Below are 20,327 nucleotides of genomic sequence, written 5' to 3' on the forward strand. Positions count from 1 at the left end.
TATGTGTCAACTTTGTTACCAACAATCCAGCCTTCCACTGCCTTTACTGAAACATCCACAAAGTCTACCCAAGACTTTGAACTCAATTTCTGGGTGCCTCTAAACTTCACCCTGTACTGTTCTGGAGTCAGACCAAATCTCTTGACTAAGCATGCTTTCATCTGCTGGTATGATTCTGCATCCTCTCCCTTCAGGGCCAGGAGTCTATCCATCCCAGCTATTGAAATCAACTCCCACAGGAGTGCACCCCAATACCTAGAGTGGACCCTACTCATTTTAAGGGCCCTCTCAAAAGTTGCTAGCCACCTGTCAATGTCATCCCCCTCAGTACACTTGGGCACTATGCCCTTGGGAAGTTTAGGTTCAAATCTACAACCCCTGGACATCTCAACATTTTCTTCACCTTTCGCAGCCACCTTTCCTCTTCTCCTCCTCCCTGTCCCATTTTCTCCTGGCCAATTCCAATTTCTCCTTCTCCAAGGCAATCAACTCTAATTGAGCCTGGAGCTGTCTCTCTGTAAGAGACGGTAGTGGTGCCTGCATAAGAGACCCTTCCCCACTCCCACCAGCACCTTGGTTCACCTGGCTAACACTAGTCACAATGGAAGAGGTCTCCTTCTCACCCCCCTCTTGGGTTAGGTTGGGGGGAACATCCTCCCACCCCCCTGGGTTCTCCTCAGCTGCCCTGACCCAGGCCTGTATGGACACAATCAACTCTGCCTTCCTCATCTTCTTGGCAGCAGGCAGCCCCCTAAGCCTACACTGTTCTCTAAGCTCAGAAAGCTTGAACTGGGAAAGTTTAGCCAGGTCCAACTCCATGGTTCCCTAGTTTTGGGTCACAAAAAACTAGGCACAACAGACTTAGAACAATTTGGAAAAATCAAAGCAATGGATTAAAAACAGTTCAGTCCAAACTCCAAAAATCAAACTCAAAAGTTTTGTTCTAAGGCAATTTAGAGGATTTTTATAATCTTAAATCATTCACTGAAAGGTGTACTTTTTAAACACAAGTCCTCATCCACACCGCTATGCACCAAATGTTGGAAAGTGGGCTATTGGTAGGGGCAAGTGTAGGTCTGCCACTGGCAATAAGGCCACTAACACATAGTAGGACTCAGCATAGGTCTTAAAAAATTATTCCTATGCTCAACCCTTGGTAACTTGGCTGAGAGTAGACAGGCTTAACTTCAAAGAGAGGTATGTACAGCATTTCAAAACACCTCTTCAGTAAATAATTAAGACACAACACATAATAAAAATCCAACACCAATTTATAAAAATAGTAAATATTTTTATCTTTAAAATGACACCAAAACGACAAACATCCAATGTAGGGAACCGGAGATATGAATTTTCAAAGATTTTATCAAATATTGCACTTAGAAGATTATAGTACCATATTGTGATACCTGCTCGTGATAGACTGGACCAAAGTCAAAGTTTCAGTCCGGGCGCGATGGAGCCCTGAGCGGTTACAGCTCGGCAAGTCCTGGTCTCAGTTTCTACCTTCACATTTTGAAACTTTTCTGGAGCTTCTCTTCCCGAGGGTCCTCAAAGCACCCAGCCAGTCTGGATCCGGTGAGGGTTCGCCGGCGTGACTTGTGACGAGGTCCCGGTCAACTTCCCTGGAGCGAACTTTGAAAATATTTCAAGATTGCTTCAGCGGGACTACCCAGGAATCCAGGCCGACACGCGATGGAAGGCAGGCGGCTTGGCTCTCACGGTTGCTCCCGGCCACCTTTTCTACGAGCGGACTTAGAAACTTTTCTGGAGCTTTTTCTCGCGGGGTCTCTCGATGCTCCTCATGTAACTGGATCCGGTGAGGGTTTGCCGGCTTCAGATTTTCTCTAGTCCCGGTCAATCTTTGGAAGTTGGACCCATGGAGCTTTTAGCGGGGCGAACCTGGATGGCTTGGCCGGCTCACAGTTGAAGGCAGGCGGCCTGGCTGACCAGGTTGAGTCGGTCCCTCTATGGAGCTTTTTCAAAGTTGCTCCAAAGTTGTCCAAACTTCTTGAACATCTTCCTGAAGTTCCTAAAGGGATCCCAAAGTGTCTCAAACTTACTGCAAGGGTCTGGAAGCTCCAAGATGGTCCTTGAAATTTGAGGATGTCAGTTCCCACAATCCACTGGTATAAAACCCTTACAAATCCACTGATGGTTCTCTAAGGTGTAGATTTAGTTGGTGATGTTCCAAATGAGCTCTTTTAACCTGTAGCTTTCAGGGAGTCCACTCTTTAGTTCTTGTTGAGCAAAATAATCCACAGGGCTGTAGTTTCAGATGGTGCAGTTTTCAGAGGTAAGGCCTTAGAAATCTTTGCACAGCAAAACTTCTCAGCAGGGCACTTCTTGCTTCAGTAAGTTTCAAGCAGAAGATCTAGAGGGCTCTGCCCCTGTCAGATACGTATTCCAAGTTCTATGGGTCATGCAGGAGGTCACTTCTGACCAATGGGAGCAGTGCAACTCCTCAAAGTTATGACCACATCCTGTAGAGTGTTGCATTATTTTGTCCCAGAGTGCATCAAATCGTCCAAATCCATAATGGCTGATTTTCCAGCAAGGAGGTAAGAGCTGGCTAAACACACCCCTATGATGGCTAATTTGCTTAGACTCTCCCCCCTGCATCTGCTCATACCTTCCTTAATCCAACCATCTGCCTATGGTGGGAAGTTCAGAGCTGTAAATGACAATGGTCTCTATTCTCCCCTTTGAAGAGCATAGTTTACGACTCCTCCCCCTGGCCTGGCTTTCCTATGGAACAGCACACTGCCCTGCCAGCAGAGCTGGCTAACCCCAGGTGGTCTTTTTCACCTCTTCAAGGCAGCCTGGCTAATCCACTTAACTCTGACCAATCAGGGCAGACCACTGGAAGTCTAAATTGGACTTACAAACAAGAAAGTCTTATAACTTCTTGTATGTACACTTAAGGAGAAATTCAACAATATGATATTGTTGGATTTATTAATACCATTCTGAGCAGTCTTTGAATGGCATTTCTATCCCTCTCCTATCAAGAGTTATTAATCAATAACTTCCTACCATGTTAACCTATGTAACAGGGGAATTGCAATGGGAAAAATGACTTGGGCCATTTTTCCAGCACCAGGACATACAAAAACATATTTTATAAGTACTTGCCTTATATCTACAGGAACCCCAACCCATGTGCAACTAGGGGAGTCTTTAGGGGTTTTGAATCTGTAGAAATATTGCAGATTCTCCCTCTACAGTGCTCCTAGCATCAAAGTCGAATTTGAGCAGCACTTTACCACAATGTGGGGAGTGAAATGTGAAATTTTACTTTACCCAGGCATATAAAAACTCATTTGATAAGGGTGTACCTTATAAATATCTGAACCCCACCCCTGGGATACCTAGGGTAGACCCTAGGAGTCCCTGATATGCCAGAACATTGTAGGTTATCCATTTGTAAGTGCCCCAAACACCAAAGTCGAGTGAGGGCACAATTTACTTTTTAAAAGCAGTCCTGGCACACAGAGCTGCTTTTAAACTGACCTCAGGCTTCAACATGCAAGTGCAGAAAGAGCTGCCGGCCTCTAAACTGCCATGCCCCAGGGTACTTGGGACTTTTAGGTAGTTTCAATCCCCCTATTATATACTAGGGGCTATAGGGTAGGTCTTGCCAATCACAGGGGTACCCCACCATACCATTGTGTACCCTAGTGTATGTAGGTATTTTAACTGTATTCTAATGTGTTTCTTTCAGCATAGCACTGGCCCTGGGCCTGGTTAGACAGAGCCCAGAGTCAGTTACCACCAGCATCAGTCAGCAAAACATTGGGGGGTGCCCAGGGCACAGGATGACTTTGCAACATAGATGAACTAGAATGATATAGAGTTGTGATCAGGGCTCTCTTAAAATCTCTGTGTTGCGAAAGGTTTGCCTGATATACCTATATCAAGGCTATGCTGTATGAGATAGTCTTGCCTTTGTTTTTGGATATCCCTGTCACAGCAAAACAAGTCCCTTGCTTCCTGGTCAAAGAACGACTAAAGGAGCATCTGTGGATGAGGGAACTGAAATATATCAAAGCAGGTAGTCTGACTATTTCTTAGACATTACGCTCACTCCCGCTTATCCTTCCAGGTTCCATCCCTTTGCAATTCTATTTAAAATGGAAGTATGGGGTTTTGCAGTTAAAATGTTTCTGTATAAAATGGGTGCACTGTAATGTCGCTCTAACATGCGTTCCTCATGCAATTTAACGAAGGAAACTCTGCATCAGTTTGCCTTTTATGTCCTGCTTATGATAGACCACGAAAACTATGGATAAGGCCAGTATGTATTCTTTTGGGTTTTAGTCACAATGTTCAGGCTCTACACACTTTATGTAAAAGACACACAATTAATGGACGGAATGCAGAACAAATCAAAACATTCACCCCCAGTCAAGAGATCTGGGTTAAATCCATAATTCTTTTTCTCACCATGCCACCCCAGTTTAGACCTGGCCATATGGAAATCAGTCTTGACCCTGTGCCTCATGGGAACAGTCCCGCCTGAACTGCCAAGCCAGGTCCTCCTTGGACCGTAAACAAGCATCCTAGGACCGGTTTGGGATTTCACCCCTCTTCAGCCAGGATAGCTTGATTCCAGTGGCACAGTGAGCCCAGGACCCACGTCTGGGCATACCTGGCGCACTTAGGACGAGAAAGCAAAAGACACACAATTGATGGACACTTTATGTTCAGACATGAGAGAGATAATTGTTGTTGAGATGATGACATTTTTTAAAGCTGCTTGGATTATCCATATGTGCAGTGTCAAAGTGCCGAAGCAATGATGCCTTAAAAGAACACTTTTCCTTTCTGTATCTATGCTGAATGCTGCTCCAACCCTGCTGGAGTTTCCTCATTTTTAAATTTTGTACTTTGTATTTATTAATTGTGGGACTGTTGCGTTTATGAGACTGCTGGTATTTATTGTTTTTTTATCCATCTGTTTTTTCTTTGCTACCTGCTGTGCTGTGTTTGATGGATCCTTGCATCCGAAATAAGCATTTTAAACAAACAAATATAGTTTCTTTCTTTTAAATCCTCTCTTCAGTTTTCTTATCTGCTTTTTTAACCTCCTATATTCCCTGTTTAACAAAATATTTCACTTTTTCCTGCTGGTAAAATGTCTTTGTTTAGTAAGTCACCCTTTTGTGGGTCTAGTTTATGATTAAAATCTCCCCTCCATAACACCATATGTGACGGGTATTTAGTACATATCCTTAGAATATCTTCCTTACAGAAATTTAACGGTGCTCTGTAATCTTCTGCATTCGCTGTTTGAATATACAAGTTAATAACAATTAAAAAAGCCAATTGCATTTCCCTTTTATATAGTTGAGCGTTGCATGACAAAATAAATTTACGTTTATTGCTATCACTTTAGTAGCCAGTTGAGTCGTGATCAAGGTTATCAGACCCTCTAATGGCTAGCCTATGCTAATTTTTGTTGTTGTTGTTCACCTGAAAAAAAATCAGTAGGTGATGGTTCTTTGCACAGCTGAAAGCACATAATCCTATTCAGTTCCATAATTGTGTGAAATACTTCAAAACATAATAATTTCAGAAAACCACTTATCTTCCATAGTTGAATGAGCCGATTATGCAAAGTACTCTCATCCTAACCTATATCGCTCACGTGCCTCAGTTCACAATTAGATGAAGGTGTCAAGCAAACATAACTATTCCCTTCTAGGTGAACATAACCATCCTTACCAAAATTATCCAGTGAAATAATCACACGAGACATGCCTTATTTTTGTTCTGTACCAATCTTATATTGCATTTTTCTTGGTGGACTAACTTGATTCTTCCAGGTGATCATGATATTACAGTAAAAGTTGACTCGTATACTCATCCTTTACTATTTCATTCTCATGTACCAATGTAATACTTTCTTTTAAAATGTTTTCTTCTCCTTTTTCCTAAGCTGCCTTTAAAATTTCTGAAAACATATCTGCTTTGTATCTTTTGTGGATTTGGCTTTTCAGATTGAGCATTTTGAGAGGGAAAAAGTTGTTGGGATAGTTCTTTTGGGGTTAATTTCCTAGTTATTTTACCATATTTGGCCTGTTGCTGAGGTTCAAGGAAGATCCATAATTTGTTTTTTACCTGGCATTCCACAATTAATATTTTACCATTTTATCTCACTTTGCTTCTACGTACTCTAGTTCCTGTGCTATCAGGCCTTTAAGCAACCCACCATTTCCAATCACCACCCTTCTTTTACCCCAACTCAAATGCTTTTAACTCTATTGCAATTGAATGTGACTCCTGGTTATCCATTCCTGCATTAATTCTTAAATGATTGCTGTGGTCATTTTGCTGCTGTTGATATTTGACCGTTACCCATATTCCTCCCTTTGCTTGTTCGGTCTCCACTTTTATAGGTTTTAAGCTTTCCTTCACTTTACGTTTACTGTGATTTTTCATACTTTTTTATATGATCTCCATGTACGGGAATATAGCTTTTATAAAAAGCCTCTACAGTCCCCATATTTTTTAAATTAACATTGGTTTGGGGGAGTACACTGTTTGCATTCCTTTTTTGGTGGGGTCTTACCATCCACATCCACAATTAATCCTTCATGTTCTGTGGTATCATTATTTCCTACTACAAATCTCACTAAGGTCAACAGACGGTTATTTATTTGTCTTAATTAATCTCAGTAACCTTCAATTGTATGTGTTTGAGACTTTAAGACGACAATATTTAACAAAATTATTTTGAATTTTCCTTACGGAGTTTTCGCATTGATAACATTCTATCAAACATAAAAAACGATGAGCAAGCTGATGTCTCCAGATTTAGCGAGGATATGTTTGTTAGAGGCAGTAGCAACATTATTCTCCATATCGACGCTTAGCCCCATAAGTCTATCCTTCTTACTAGATTGATCTTTAATTGCATTTTTTGGGTCCTTACTTGTACACTTTGATTACTCCCACAATTTCATAGGATATCCCTTTTTGTATCAACCCATCTGCCAAAGGCGAGTATAGCCAAGGTGAAGAGGACAATTTTGGTTGGAGTATAGTCATATTTATATCTCCAGAGTCTAATGCTTCCAAAAAAGAATGGTCTAGAGCTAGATCTGAAGTTAATACGCTCACTATTCTCATCTACTCACCACTTATGTTGGCTTCACTTGTTATTGATTCACTCTTTTGCTTCTTGCTCTTTTTAAAGTGTTTACACACAAAGTCGTTTATTGATTTTGTTAAAGTGTACTGTTTGATACTGTGGGTTTTTTCTGCTTACCCGTACATAGGTCTTTTCTACCAGATTGCTTTATTGAGGCTTTTACCATTGTGGTTCTACTATATTCCCCAGTGGATATTTATTCTCTACCCTGATTGCTCTCCCCCGTCAGTGTTTTCGTGTTTTAGCTTTATTCTTGGGCATTCTGGTGCTTGATAGCACTTCCCAGCTCTCATCACCTCACTTCCTGTTTCACACAATTCAGTCTCAGTCACCAGTCTCTAGTCTCCAATTACTATTCGGGTTCCCTCAGGTCTACATGAATGAAAGGATCCCTTCACTTCCCCTCTTTCCTCCTTTAATGCATTGTTATGATCCACCTTGTCTCTACAATGCTCCCGGTGCTTTTACCCATACACTAAATATTAGCTTCTAAGATATGGAGGTGAAAGGCACACACTTACCTCCTGCTTCCAACAAAACATCCCTGCTTTTTGGCTTCTGCCACCTCCACCCTTGTTTGTCGTGAAGTTATGCTGCAGCTCTATGATTATAGTGTTTGGCCTTTAAATGGGAAGGCATGAGCTCGGCAGCAGGCTGAAACTGTAGGAGATTTACACAAAAGGTCTAGCGATTTAGTCAACGTTGTGTCTGTTGTGATGTGGTGGGTGAGTGGGTGAATGTAAGAATGAGTCAACAGTTGGATGGTTAGGTGAGTGGAGAGATTTTTGAATGAGTGTGTGATAGTGTGTGGGTGAGCACATGTATGTATGGATGAATGGGTGGGTTACTTCTCTAGGTCAGACATGATGCTCCATGTGATAGCTTCTCAGTTTACCAGTTACTGCCATTCTTCAGCTGGGACAGATCCATCCAGGCTGAGCAATCAATTTGCAATCATTTTGCAGTGACCTCTTATAATGAAGGCTGGGTACATATAATAGCTTCACAAGAACAATCACTCGGGGACTAGACATAAAAGGCTGACAGGAGAACCCAAAATAATTGGCAATGAAAGACAATAAAGTGTAATGGCTACCTTTTTCATGCACCAGAGGTCGCTTATCACTTGTAGGCAGAGACGAGTCTGGAGTTTGAATTTCAGGGCCAGGCATATATTATTTTGTTGTATATGCGTTTCACATGCATGTAGGAACAATAGTCATGTGGCAGTCAAGCAGAGTTTCTATCACAGAAGGCACCTCTGTTTATTCAAAGCAAGTGCATTAGGAAACCAGATTTCTCAAAATAAATGTCCAAATCTCACTGTGCTTCAAATCCACGTGTTCTAGTTTAAACGGGACGAAAAATAAGCATTTTCATTTAGAACAGATATCCAATTAACCACTCCTCCATTTAAAAATGTGAAGGTAAGACACAGGGCGGCTGAGGGGGTTTGTATAAACACAGTTGGGCTTGTGAAGTGCAAGTGTACATCCGCAGGTTTTATTAACAAAAATCAATATGGCTGCCTGGAAAAGATGAATGTAAAGAGCATTTGCCATCTTAGAGTTAACAAGAATAAATGTATACAAAAATAACCATATCGCATGTATTCACATTCACCTTCAGTGCACATAATGGAGCGAGACCATGGTATCAATTGTACACGTAAAAAAATGCATTAATAATACTGCTTCTAAATTGACAGAAATTGTTTATTTTGAAAACAGAAGGCATTAAAGTTGCACTGACTGCTGAGTCCTATAAGAGGTAGAGGCAAGGCCGGCTTTAGCGCTGGTGACATCCGGTGCGACAATCTCCTTCTCAATGGATTCCCTCCCTCCCACCCTTTAACAGTGCCCCTCATCTCTCCATATTCCGTCTCTCATATGCATTTCATTTGTTGTATAGCTCTACGCATACCATTATAGGGTATCAAAGCACTTTTCATCACACACACATTATATATAGACATTGAATCATAGAGGACTAAGTCTATAGGAAATGTTACATAAAACAATTAGAATGACAAGTTGTAGGCATCAAATGTCATCCATACTAGTAGGCAGTAATAAAAATATTAATAATGATAATATATAATAATAATTTGTATTCAGTTTTGATTAAAAACCATAATAGTCAAAAATAAAATCATTTAAACCAATGACAATAAAACATATACAAACTAAAAAAAATACAAGGTAAGATACAAATCATACTTCTTGTTACATAAGAACAGTTAATAATCATCACAGCACTTACGAAATATTCAAAAACTTGTCAAAAAGAAAAAAAATGATAATAATTTTAAAATGTCCTGCATTGGTGCCACTCAGATACAATAAATATATATACTTCTGGAGATTATCAACCGATCAACCTACTTCAGTAGCAATCTAGTTCTATAAAGTGCGAGTGCATAAATAAATCAATCCTGTATCTAAAATATGTACCAAAAATATTAGTTTTGTTGTATACAAATGGACAATCAATGTTTAAAAATATGTATCCAAATACTCTTGTATGGCCCTAATACAAATAAACAATTTTTACTTCTCACCCGCAAGGCATGTAACAAATACCTTGGTACAACAAACATTAGCCAAGATGTAGTATCACACTTTAAGAACCTAGCAGTCTCCTCTAGATGGCTCAGAGATAAAATACGACAAATCGGGAAAAACCAAACTCTCCTAGTGGCTGTGAATTTAGTCCAAAAAACAAGAAATGGTCCAAAGAATCAGGTTTATCTGGACAAAAGAGACAATTTGGGGAACTAATGATTCCCACCCATCTGCTCCTGGTCTCATTCAGTGGAAGAATGCTGTATCTGAACTTCAAATATAGAGATCTTGCCTACGGTGGTTCTGTACAAATAAGAAAGACCTCACCAATTATTCAATCTTTGAAGTCCAGATATTTACTTGTTAGCTCACCACCCCGGGAGTGGCCTAACCACTGGTTATTAATATAGTCCCTGTACCTCTTCTTTAAATTAATAAAGGGCTTTTTGAGATATCTGCAGGGTTATTCCATAGATTAGGCATCCCCAAACTGTATAACCATTTCTTGACATGATTAAACCAGGGTATGTTTCCTTTTAGATCTAGGGCAAGAATCTGAATAACCGATTCTGGAAGAAAAAGAGGAGACTCAGTCCATAATATAACCCAGAAAGCCAATGGCCTAAATGCAGCCACATGAGCCACAAAACTAACCTGGATGAACCGAGAAACCTCCCTTTCCTCTTCCTCTATAAGATTTGATAGCAATTCCTAGGGTTCATAGATGACATTCATTTCCCCAGCTAGTAAAACACAGCTATCGTCCCCAATATTACACAGTAACTCATCCAAGGCCAGTATGGTAGGTGAGTCTTTAGTTTGGGCAGGGAATCTATTATATATATTTATCAGTAAGATGGCCCTTTTTTTCTTGTCAGAGCAAAGTTTCAATACCAAAAGGTCTTTTGATTTTAGACCATATTCTTTAATGGAACAGTTCAGATGAGTCTTAATCAAAATTGTCAGGCCCCCACAGCATGCCTCAACACTAAAGTTCAGAAATCCTACCCGATAGATCGGATCCGTAGACCATATTTTCTGAATTATACATATGTCAAAGCCTTCTATAACGTTCCCCCACTTATCACTATTCATTTTTGATTTGAGGAAGGCAAGGTTCCAGGAAGGAATTTGGAGCACTTTGTTAGATACTGGCGCTGGTTCACCCAAATCAAGGGATTGCCTCCCTTCAGCCTGAAACCCACTGATAACAGAGAAATTAACACTTTCAAAGATACCAACTAGATGGGTCATTATATGCAACCTACAGTCCCTAACATAGGATGGCAATCCCACTTCCCCTCATGACTGCACCTTCTCCCAAGAGGTTTTGTGTCCCCCATATCCACCAAGGGTCTTTGCTTGATTCAACTCAATATATAATATACAGTTCTGTGATCTGCAGAATATAAATTCTTTGCAGCAGGCAGATTAACCTTCTGCCCTATATTATGATTAGTCAAAACTGCCACTAGACAAACCTCTGATCGCTTTCCAGCAAGAACATTAATCACCAGAGTTATCTCGACATTTTTATTGTTACCTGAAAACCTGAAGACTGCTGAACACACAAGGAACTGTGCTGCATCTCCCCCTCTCCAGCTTGTGCCAAGTGCAGCTGCACTGTTCGCATGGTTCTAAAACCGGTCCAAGGTTTAGGCTGGGTCAGAGAATCTGCTGGGACTGCAGTTAGTCGCACACAAGAACAGAGCGGGCAAGGTACCTGATGGAACTATCAAGTGCTACAGAGAGGGATACCAGGACACAGATGCCGCTGGAATTGCTGTGAACTATTGAGATTTGCTTGGACAGTCGAGTGATATATAAAAATGTTAAAAACAGAGAAATAAGGGATTTAAATGGAACATGTGAGAAGAGAAAATGAAAAGGGGAACTGTTTATTGGGGACATATGCAAAATGTGTACAAGAAAAATGCTATCACTCAAAGTGAAGGGATCCAATGTCTGTAGTGGGTGGACCCTCTGCCCGATGCTGTATGTTGTGGTGAGCAGAAGCAAAATGTAAATAACACTGCACCAGACAAATGGATGAAGAAGTCCTGTTAAGAATCCTTATAACTAAATATATTATATATATAATTTTTTTACAGTCTAATGGTCTTGGCTAATGCTAGACCAGACAACACCAAGCTTAAACTAAGCCACATATGATTTTAATGTCCAAGAGTGTGCTTATTGCTAAAGATACACCGTGTTTTTAAGGTATATTCTGAAATGCATGTATTTGGTGGGTTTTACTTCAAATAAATGCTTGGAAAACTTGAGCAATGAAACACATTTAGTTAACATTGTTACTGTTTTAGGGGAATGATACAGTTCAGGCTTTAAAAAATGCCCTCCAACAGAAACATAATGCACACATTCTCTCTGCCTCCACCTATTTAACTACTACCTCAGTCATCACAAATAGAAAGTGCCTCAGTATGGCAATCTTGCTTGTCATCAGCAAGTGAGTGAGTGAATTCTCATGGACTAGAGTACTGAAAGCAAACGAGGCTGTGGGTGAGCTAGTACAGTCAGTGAGCTTGTGAGTGAGTATTTTCAGAGAGTGAGCTTCAGTATGTTAGTGAGAGAGTGAGTACTGTCAAGTGAGTGAGTTTGTGGATGAATGAGTTGTCTGAGTTACCAAAGGATCAAGTACTGTCAGGACATGACGTCGTGGATAAGTATTGTCTGCGAGTGAACGCGTAGGTGAGTATAGTCAGTGAGTAAACATGTTGGTGAGTAAGTGGTTGTAAATTGTTTTTTTTACATATGCAATGTTAGAAATGGGGGTCTCTACTTGGCAGAGATAGGTACCTTTGTCCAAATAGGGACCCTTGCTTCTAGTCAGGGTATGGGGTATAAGCACTTCACATAACCCCTGCTCACCCCCTCGGTAGCTTGACATGAGCAGACAGGCTTATCCCAAAGGCAATGTGTAAAGTATTTGTACCAACACTCACAGTAACACAGTGAAAACACCACAAAAGGACACCACACCAGTTTAGAAAAATAAAGTATCTTTATCTAAATTAAACAAGACCAAAACGACCAAAATCCAACATACACAGTTAAAAATATGACTTTAAAAGGTTTCAAGAACTTGTACCATAGAAAACTATGGATGCGTAAGTTTTCACCAAAGGACTTGTAGATGCGTGAAAGTTCCAAAAGCCAAACAGCCGCAGAGTCAGAAAACAAAGAGATGCGACACTCCTGAGACCTTCGGGAGGCAATGCGACAGTCCCGCTGCACACAGAGGAAGGGTTTCGTCAAATCCAGGCTGTATGGGGAGTGGTGCGTTGATTCTTTGTGACGGTTCCGGCCCGCAGGTGATGCGTCTGACAAATTGGCCGCACAGGCATGATGCGTGGGAATCTGGGCTGCGTCGGTGATCGAAGAGGCTGCGTCGAGCGGCGCTGCGTCGGTCCTCTTCAGCCGCTTTCCCTTGATGCGTCAATTTCTGTAGTTCTTTGATTTTCTTCTTGCTTCCAGCTCCCAGACAGCAGCAACAACCTCCAGAGGCCCAACACTGGCACAGGCACCTCTTGGCAGGTCAGAACTCACAGCAGCAGAGTTCAGGGTTTTTATGATTCGCCATAATCTGTCTAATCCTGAGGGAAGTATCACAATGATATTATGGCAGTATTGCGGTGAGGATAAACAGGTTGCAAAAATGGAGACTGCACTGTTGTTGTTTTCATATATTTTATTTGGCAACTAAATTATTCTAATCTGCAGAGTCCTGTTGTGGTGCTTTTTGATGTACAAAATACACTTGATATGGAGGAGGCAAAATTATATTTGAACAAGTTACCTTCCATAGCAGGTCTTGGATTCTTTTTTATTGTTGTTTTTTTTACTGCCATTTGTGCAGTTTAGTGATTTTCTTCATGGATGTTAATGATGATGGAGTCACAGTGGTATTAAAGCAGCCACCCTCTTGGATGAGAGGATTCTCACCGTATTTCAACATCGCGTACATGGCCAATTTCAATGAATAACAAATTAGCTCCCATGAGATTTCCGACTCCCTTTGAGGCAGATTCAAATCCAGAGAGGCAATATGCCATCACTCGAGAAGATGGACCATCCAGTCACTGAATGTCTGTCCTTTGGGTTGATTTAAAAGCTTACTTACACTGTTTACAGTGGTTGTAAGGGTTTAGGAAATCCACCTTTAATGCATGATCACCCCAGAGTTCTCACCTTTTGATGGGCCCTATATTTTTTATGGGTTCAGAACTATGTGCACGTTTCCCATTAAAACCATTAGTAACGTGTCTGTGCCCCCTCCCCTCCTTTAAACATGGTTGAATTGGCATACTTCTAATTGATATATTTAACTTTCTTTTAAGTCCCTACTGAACAAAGTGTACCCAGTGACTGGAAGATAAATGCCACTAGTGGTCTGTATCACCCATGGTGCTATGCACTACAGTAGTGGAACAAATATGGGTCATGGGCTTTTGTGGCAGGTCAAAACCTTCTTTTTAAATATTAATACATCACCCCTATGTCGACCAACTTTTAAATACCATGTATTTTGGATAGCCTCCAGAACTGTTTTTTGAGTGACCAAGGAGTATGAGCAGCTCATTACGTTGGCCACAACACTGCGTGGGCAAACAGGCTCTGCACAAGTAGAGAATGGGTTCACCATCTTGAAGTTTAGGAGTTAGGGCCACTGTGGAATTGTTTGTAGACAGCAACTGCTTCATAAGTGGGTAGGCATACACCTGGGATCTTTTAGTCCATTGGTTTTAAGGTCCCAGGGTTCACCGCCATGCACAAGCTCGTGCCAGGTATAAATGTTGCATCCCCTGGCACCCTCTTCAGAACACTGCTCATCATAAGAGGACTTAAGCTGCTGTCAGGGACCTGAGAGGAGCTCTGAAGGACTGGACCTGCTCCTTTGTGTACTCAAGGCAAACAAGTGGACTGCAAAGTTCATAAGGCTGACTTCATGTTAAGCTGCAGGGACACAACAAGCTACAAGAGGCCTTTTCTGCAATTGCCCAGCTGACCAGTTCCAACCGGACCTGTTCTGGACTCTATGATTGGCCTTTCTTGGAATGAGTCCTGAACCCCAATTGCTGCTCCTGAGTCCTAGATCCTTGCTTGTGTCTGACAGGACTTCTCCTATCATCCCTAAAAACCTGGACTGTGAAAATGTTTCAAATTCAAGATGTCCGGAGGACTAGGACAAACCTGCCAAGCCAATCCTCCCAAGGTGTGTTCCTGCTGGGCTGAATGTTCAAGTTTCTCCCCTTAGAGCTTCTCCGCAACAGCAAATCCAGTTCAGTGGGAACTCGTAAAGAAGGTATCATGCCTCGTGAATCCCTAATCAGTTATGGCCTGCAGTGTTGCCCCTCTGAAATATTCTGAGCTCTCAAAAAGTGGGCACAAAATTTGAATTTCACCTGCTCTAAGCTTTTCCTACCAAAACCAATGGCTTCATCAGGACTGCGTCCATCAGGTATCTGAGTTCCATTTTTGAGACTAAGGGGCAGATTTACAAGCCCCTTGCGCCGCCGGTGCGTTACTTTTAACATGGGAAAAAGTGACGTATTGGCGGCGGAAGAGGCTTGTGAATAAGCCCCTAAGTGTCAAGATAGAACCTTCGATCTGGTGATACTTAGTTCTGTATCTGACCCACACTTCATCATGGTCGGCCCCAAATCGTGCCTAGGTCTCAGTCTACTGCAACCCATTGACAGCGGTTGGTGCTTAATGTTTTTTAATATTATTTTCAATTTAAACTTTGAAAATTCAAATCTCTGGTTCGCACAATTGGATTTTTGACATGTGTGGTCATTTTATTTAATACAATTTACTCTATTTTTTTTTATCGGAGTTGGATTTTTCTTGTGCTGCATTTTGACTTTGTTACTGTTTTGATACTGCTTTGCACATTGCCTTAAATTAAGTGAGTCTGCTCCCCAGAGGGTGGAGCTCAGGTTAATTTTGTTGCTTTTAGGTAAGACTGATAGACGAGTAAAAGTATGGATGAGTGAGTGAAAAGATGGATAGATGAGTGAGTGAAAAGATGGTTGGATAAGTGAAAGGATACATGAATGATGGGTGGAAGGGTTGATGGATGGTTGGATGACTGAAAGGATGGATGCATGAATGGATGGATATAAGGATGGATGAGTGAAGAAATGGATAGATGAGTGAAAGGGTGGGTAGATAAGTGAAAGGGACAATGGATAGATGGATGGATGAGTGAAAGGATTGATGCATAAGTGAAAGGGAGAGAAGATGAATGGATGGATGATGAATGAAAGGGTGAATGGCTGGACAGCTGAGTGAAAGGATGGATGGATGGATGAGTGAAAGGCAGGATGGGTTTGATGGACAGGTTTGGGTATGGATGACAGAGGGACAGAATAGTGAAAGACTGAAATATGGATGAAAGAATTAATGGATGACAGAATGTAATGTGAAATAGTGGATGTCAGCTGGTGCAAGGAAGGATGAAAGGATGAATGGATAAATGCTTGGATGGGAGGAACAAGAGAGCTCATCTGCGGAGGGTCATGACGACTTCCTTTACTTGCTTGGCTGCCATTAGAGATTTGATTCAAAGTGAGAAATATTTTAATGTTCTGGCTACTCCTTTGGTACCACCCCTCAATTATTAACCAAATTTCTCACAAAGGGGTTGACGCATCCCCCATCCAATGCTTGATGTTCTGAGGCCTGAACAAAAACCAAGTTCTCCACTTCAACAGACAAATGCCTAACAAGACTTAGGGCCTTATTTAGATCTTGGCGGAGGTGTTACTCCGTGGGTGGATATCTCCTTCACTAAAATATAAATCCCGTAGGATATAATGGAGTTTATATTTTGGCTGACCGGATATGCCATTGTTGTGATGGAGTAACCTGTCCGACAGGATCTAAATCAGGCCCTAAACAAAATCACATTCATTTTATTATTATGATTTTTTAATGAAAGAGGCTAGCAGGCAACTAAAGATGTCTTGATAGACAATAAGCAAGAAAGCTGTCTGCACCATTAAGCAATACGTTAATGCTATCGTTGTCCTTTTGTCAATGTTAATTAGCAGCCAAACCATAAAAAACAAATTGCAGCTGCACGTGCCACTGATTTTGTGTTTCTGCATGGTAAAAAGAGTTCATCACTCCTTTCGATGAGGGATCCTGATTGAAGCCTGCATCTCTGTTAAAGCAAAGCATAGTCACATTTTGAGTCAATAATTTTTAGTGTTGGTAATTTTAATAAAATGTTTTTAAGTACGTGTACTTAGTTTTGGTAATTTTAATAAAATAGCTTTTTCTGTTTAAACAGAGCAGCTTCCAATAGATAGAAGTGTTCAACATTCTTCCTTCCTTAATAAATTTCCCTTTTCTCAGAAAAGAAGGGCCTTTATCAGTATGGGTGTTGGAAGTTTAGACTAGAATCTAAGGGGCTTATTTACAAGCCCCTTGCGCCACTATTGCGTCACTTTTCCCATGTTACAAATGACGCAAAAGTGGCGCAAAGGCCTTGTAAATCTGCCCCTAAGCATGTGTTTTCAAATGACATGAGCTATGCAAAGTGCGTGGATCCCCACTGCTGGCAGGCGCCACTAAGTACAAAGAGGGAGGTGGGATCAGTCGGCTTCTGATGTTGATCCACTGTGAGCCCTACTACAATGACAAACCAGATATTCCACTGATCTACCGTGCCTCCTGCCCGCATTGACCGGAGGCCAGTCTTATGGCCACAGTCTGCATTAGCCAGTGTTCCCATCCACCTCCCTGGTTAAAAAGTTTATGGATTATTAACATAGCAGCCTGTTTTGTTACTGTGACTAGCAGTCAGTGCAAAATTGGGACTAGTTCTCAGAGACGTTTTAAGGCATGGGTGAAGCGGGGGCCCTGTGAAAGAGAACTGTATTTCTCTTTACCTCCCATCTTTCTCAGTCTTTAGCATTTACAATATTGTTTGGCATTGTGGGGCTTGAGTTAGCAGACACTGAGTAATAAAATAGAAAGGTGGTTCAACCAGGGGCCCATAACGAACGCATTCCAACTTTGCCTGTCTAGATATGTGCAACGATACACCGTCCTTGTTCTGTATATCACAACTGCTTAATAAGTTGAAGAAATGCGTTATTTTCAGAATATGATTGTAGTAGTTATCTTGTGATTGCAATTACGTGATACTAAATAAACATATCTCTTCTGACTTCTCATTTTATTTTAGCTTATCAACTACAAAGTTGCCCCGACCCCCGCCCATTTCGGAATGGTTTTGTGATTGGCAGCGACTTTACTGTAGGACAGACTGTTTCTTTCGAATGTTTTCCTGGATATTCTGTGCTCGGAGACTCGGCTCTCACTTGCTTACATGGGGTTAGCCGGAATTGGAACCATCCACTGCCCAGATGTGACGGTAGGTGAACAACAAGCATTAATCTGCCTCATATTTCATTAAATTGGCGCTTGGTAGATGTCTTGTCATGTATTGTCATTAAGAGGCCATTTCGGGCATCTATCAGCATTGAATCTGAGTTAAGAATTAGTGTTGAAATGTTGAGATTTGTGTTAACAGAAATGCATGGAAAAAAAGCATTCTAAATCAAGGTTGCTGAAAAATAGTTTCATTAACACCATTGAAGAGAGATCATTGAATTTACATAACATATAGATACACAGGAAAAATATAGTTGCAAACATTCTTACAATAAACTTTTTCAATTTTTTTCTCTGGAAAAAACTGGTAATGTTGAAATGCCTTCACTACACTAGTCACACTATTTATTGTCTATTGTGGTTAAGGAACTCGTAGCCTTCTTCTTGATATTGATGTATTTACCAAGTGTTAAAAATGGGGGTCTCTAGTTGGCAGAGGTAGGTATCTTTGTCCAAGCAGGGACCCTTCTTCCTAGTCAGCGTAAGGAGGATACAATTCTAAAATAACCCCCGCTCACCCCCTTGGTAGCTTGGCACGAGCCGACAGGCTTATCTAAGAAGCAGTGTGTAAAGCATTTGTGAACACTTACAGTAATACAGTGAAAACACTACAAATGGACACCAAACCAGTTTAGAAAAATAAGTAATCTTTATCTAAAGATCAAAACAACAAAAAACCAACAATACAGTAATAAAAATATCACTTTCAAATGGTAGAAGTAGTTCAGTTCAAAGCAAATTGAACATGCAACACTTTTGACACAAAGTACCTTGGATGCATCGCGCACACAAACAGAAAGGGTCTCAGAGAAGGTGATGCGTCGGTTACTTACACACAGGGAAGGTGATGCGTCGGTTCCTTGCTCGGGGGTAGGTGATGCGTCGGTTCCTTACTGCTGAGCAGGGGAGGTGGCATGTCGGTTCCTTACCGGAGAGGAGGTGATGCGTCGGTTTCTTACTGCGTGGGGAGGTGACACGTTAGTTTCTTACTGCATCTCCCAATGATGCAACAGACTTGGCGCCTCGATGCAATGCCACGATCCAGGACGATGCTTGTGTACTTGCATTCACACAGCAGTGCGTGCTTCGGAATTGGTGAGGTGATCTCAGACTTTGGAGAACGGTGCACTCGATGCAGCGTGGAGCGATATCTCGAGCCACGGGCAGGCACTATGACGATTTCTTCAGTGATGCTTCGAAAACAAGTACGGATGCGCCACGCTTCTCTGTTGCTTTGCTTTTCCAGCACCAAACAGCCAGAACATCCTCCAGAGGCCCTGCACAGCTACAGGCACCTCTTGGCAGGTCAGAACTCCCAGCCAGGAAGTCCAGGAGAGCTGGGGTGAAGTTGTGGTGTCCCTGAGACTTCAGAACAGGATACAAGCTCTTGTTCAAGCCCTTGGAGATCTTCCTCAAGCAGGGGACACCGCAAACAGCAAAGTCCTTTTCCCTTTCCTTGGCAGAAAGGAGCCATTGCAGGCCAACCCCAGACAGCGAATAGCACAGGGGCAGTATTCCTCCTCCGATTCTACAGCTCTTCTCCTTGGCAAAGGTTCCTCTTGATTTCCCAGAAGTGATCTAAAGTTCTGGCGTCTGTGCCCCATTAGTTGTACAGCAAAATAATGTGTTCTCTGGTGGCAGAGAAGCCCTGTGCTCAGTCAAAACCAGTTCTGTCCTCTCTGATGCAGCTTCCTAGCAGGAGGTGAAGACAGCATTTTGGAAGGCAGACCAGGCCCATTTAGGTAAAAGGAAATCTCCTCCCCCTACTCTAAATGCAGCCCAGGTCTATTCAGCCCAGCCTTGATTCATCCAGACTTTCTGGAGCCACTGCACCTCCCCAGCACCTGTCACTTCAAAGCCAGACAGTCACTACACATCCTAGCAGAGGCACACTGGATGGCTAAGCAAGAAAATAACTACTTTCTAAAAGTGATATTTTCAAACACAGAATGCAAAAATCACCCTCACTAAAAAATGCATTTTAAAATTCTGAGTTCAGGCATACTAAACTTTATTTTTTTACCTTCTTCCCATGGGTAGTTATGTTTATACGATGTCCTAAGCAAACTCCCCATTCTATCCTAAGAAGCAGGTAGCCTTGCAATGATGAAAAATGAAATTGGCAGTATTTCACGATCAGGACATAGCTCACACACCAGGGCATGTCCTACCTTTTA

The 20,327-nt window shown here is 41.6% G+C and overlaps 1 protein-coding gene across 1 annotated transcript in view; it reads left to right on the forward strand.

Annotated features, from left to right (window-relative positions):
• The window catches only part of CSMD3 (CUB and Sushi multiple domains 3), a 2,836,509-nt gene that overhangs the window by 2,291,244 nt on the left and 524,938 nt on the right, over window positions 1-20,327 (forward strand). Inside the window, exon 42 of the mRNA XM_085605076.1 lies at window positions 17,942-18,130. Coding sequence (XP_085461202.1) covers window positions 17,942-18,130 — 189 coding nt within the window. The remainder of the gene's footprint in view (window positions 1-17,941; window positions 18,131-20,327) is intronic.

Source organism: Triturus cristatus, chromosome 5_1 (assembly GCF_964204655.1).
Source record: "Triturus cristatus chromosome 5_1, aTriCri1.1, whole genome shotgun sequence".
Classification (NCBI taxonomy): domain Eukaryota; kingdom Metazoa; phylum Chordata; class Amphibia; order Caudata; family Salamandridae; genus Triturus; species Triturus cristatus.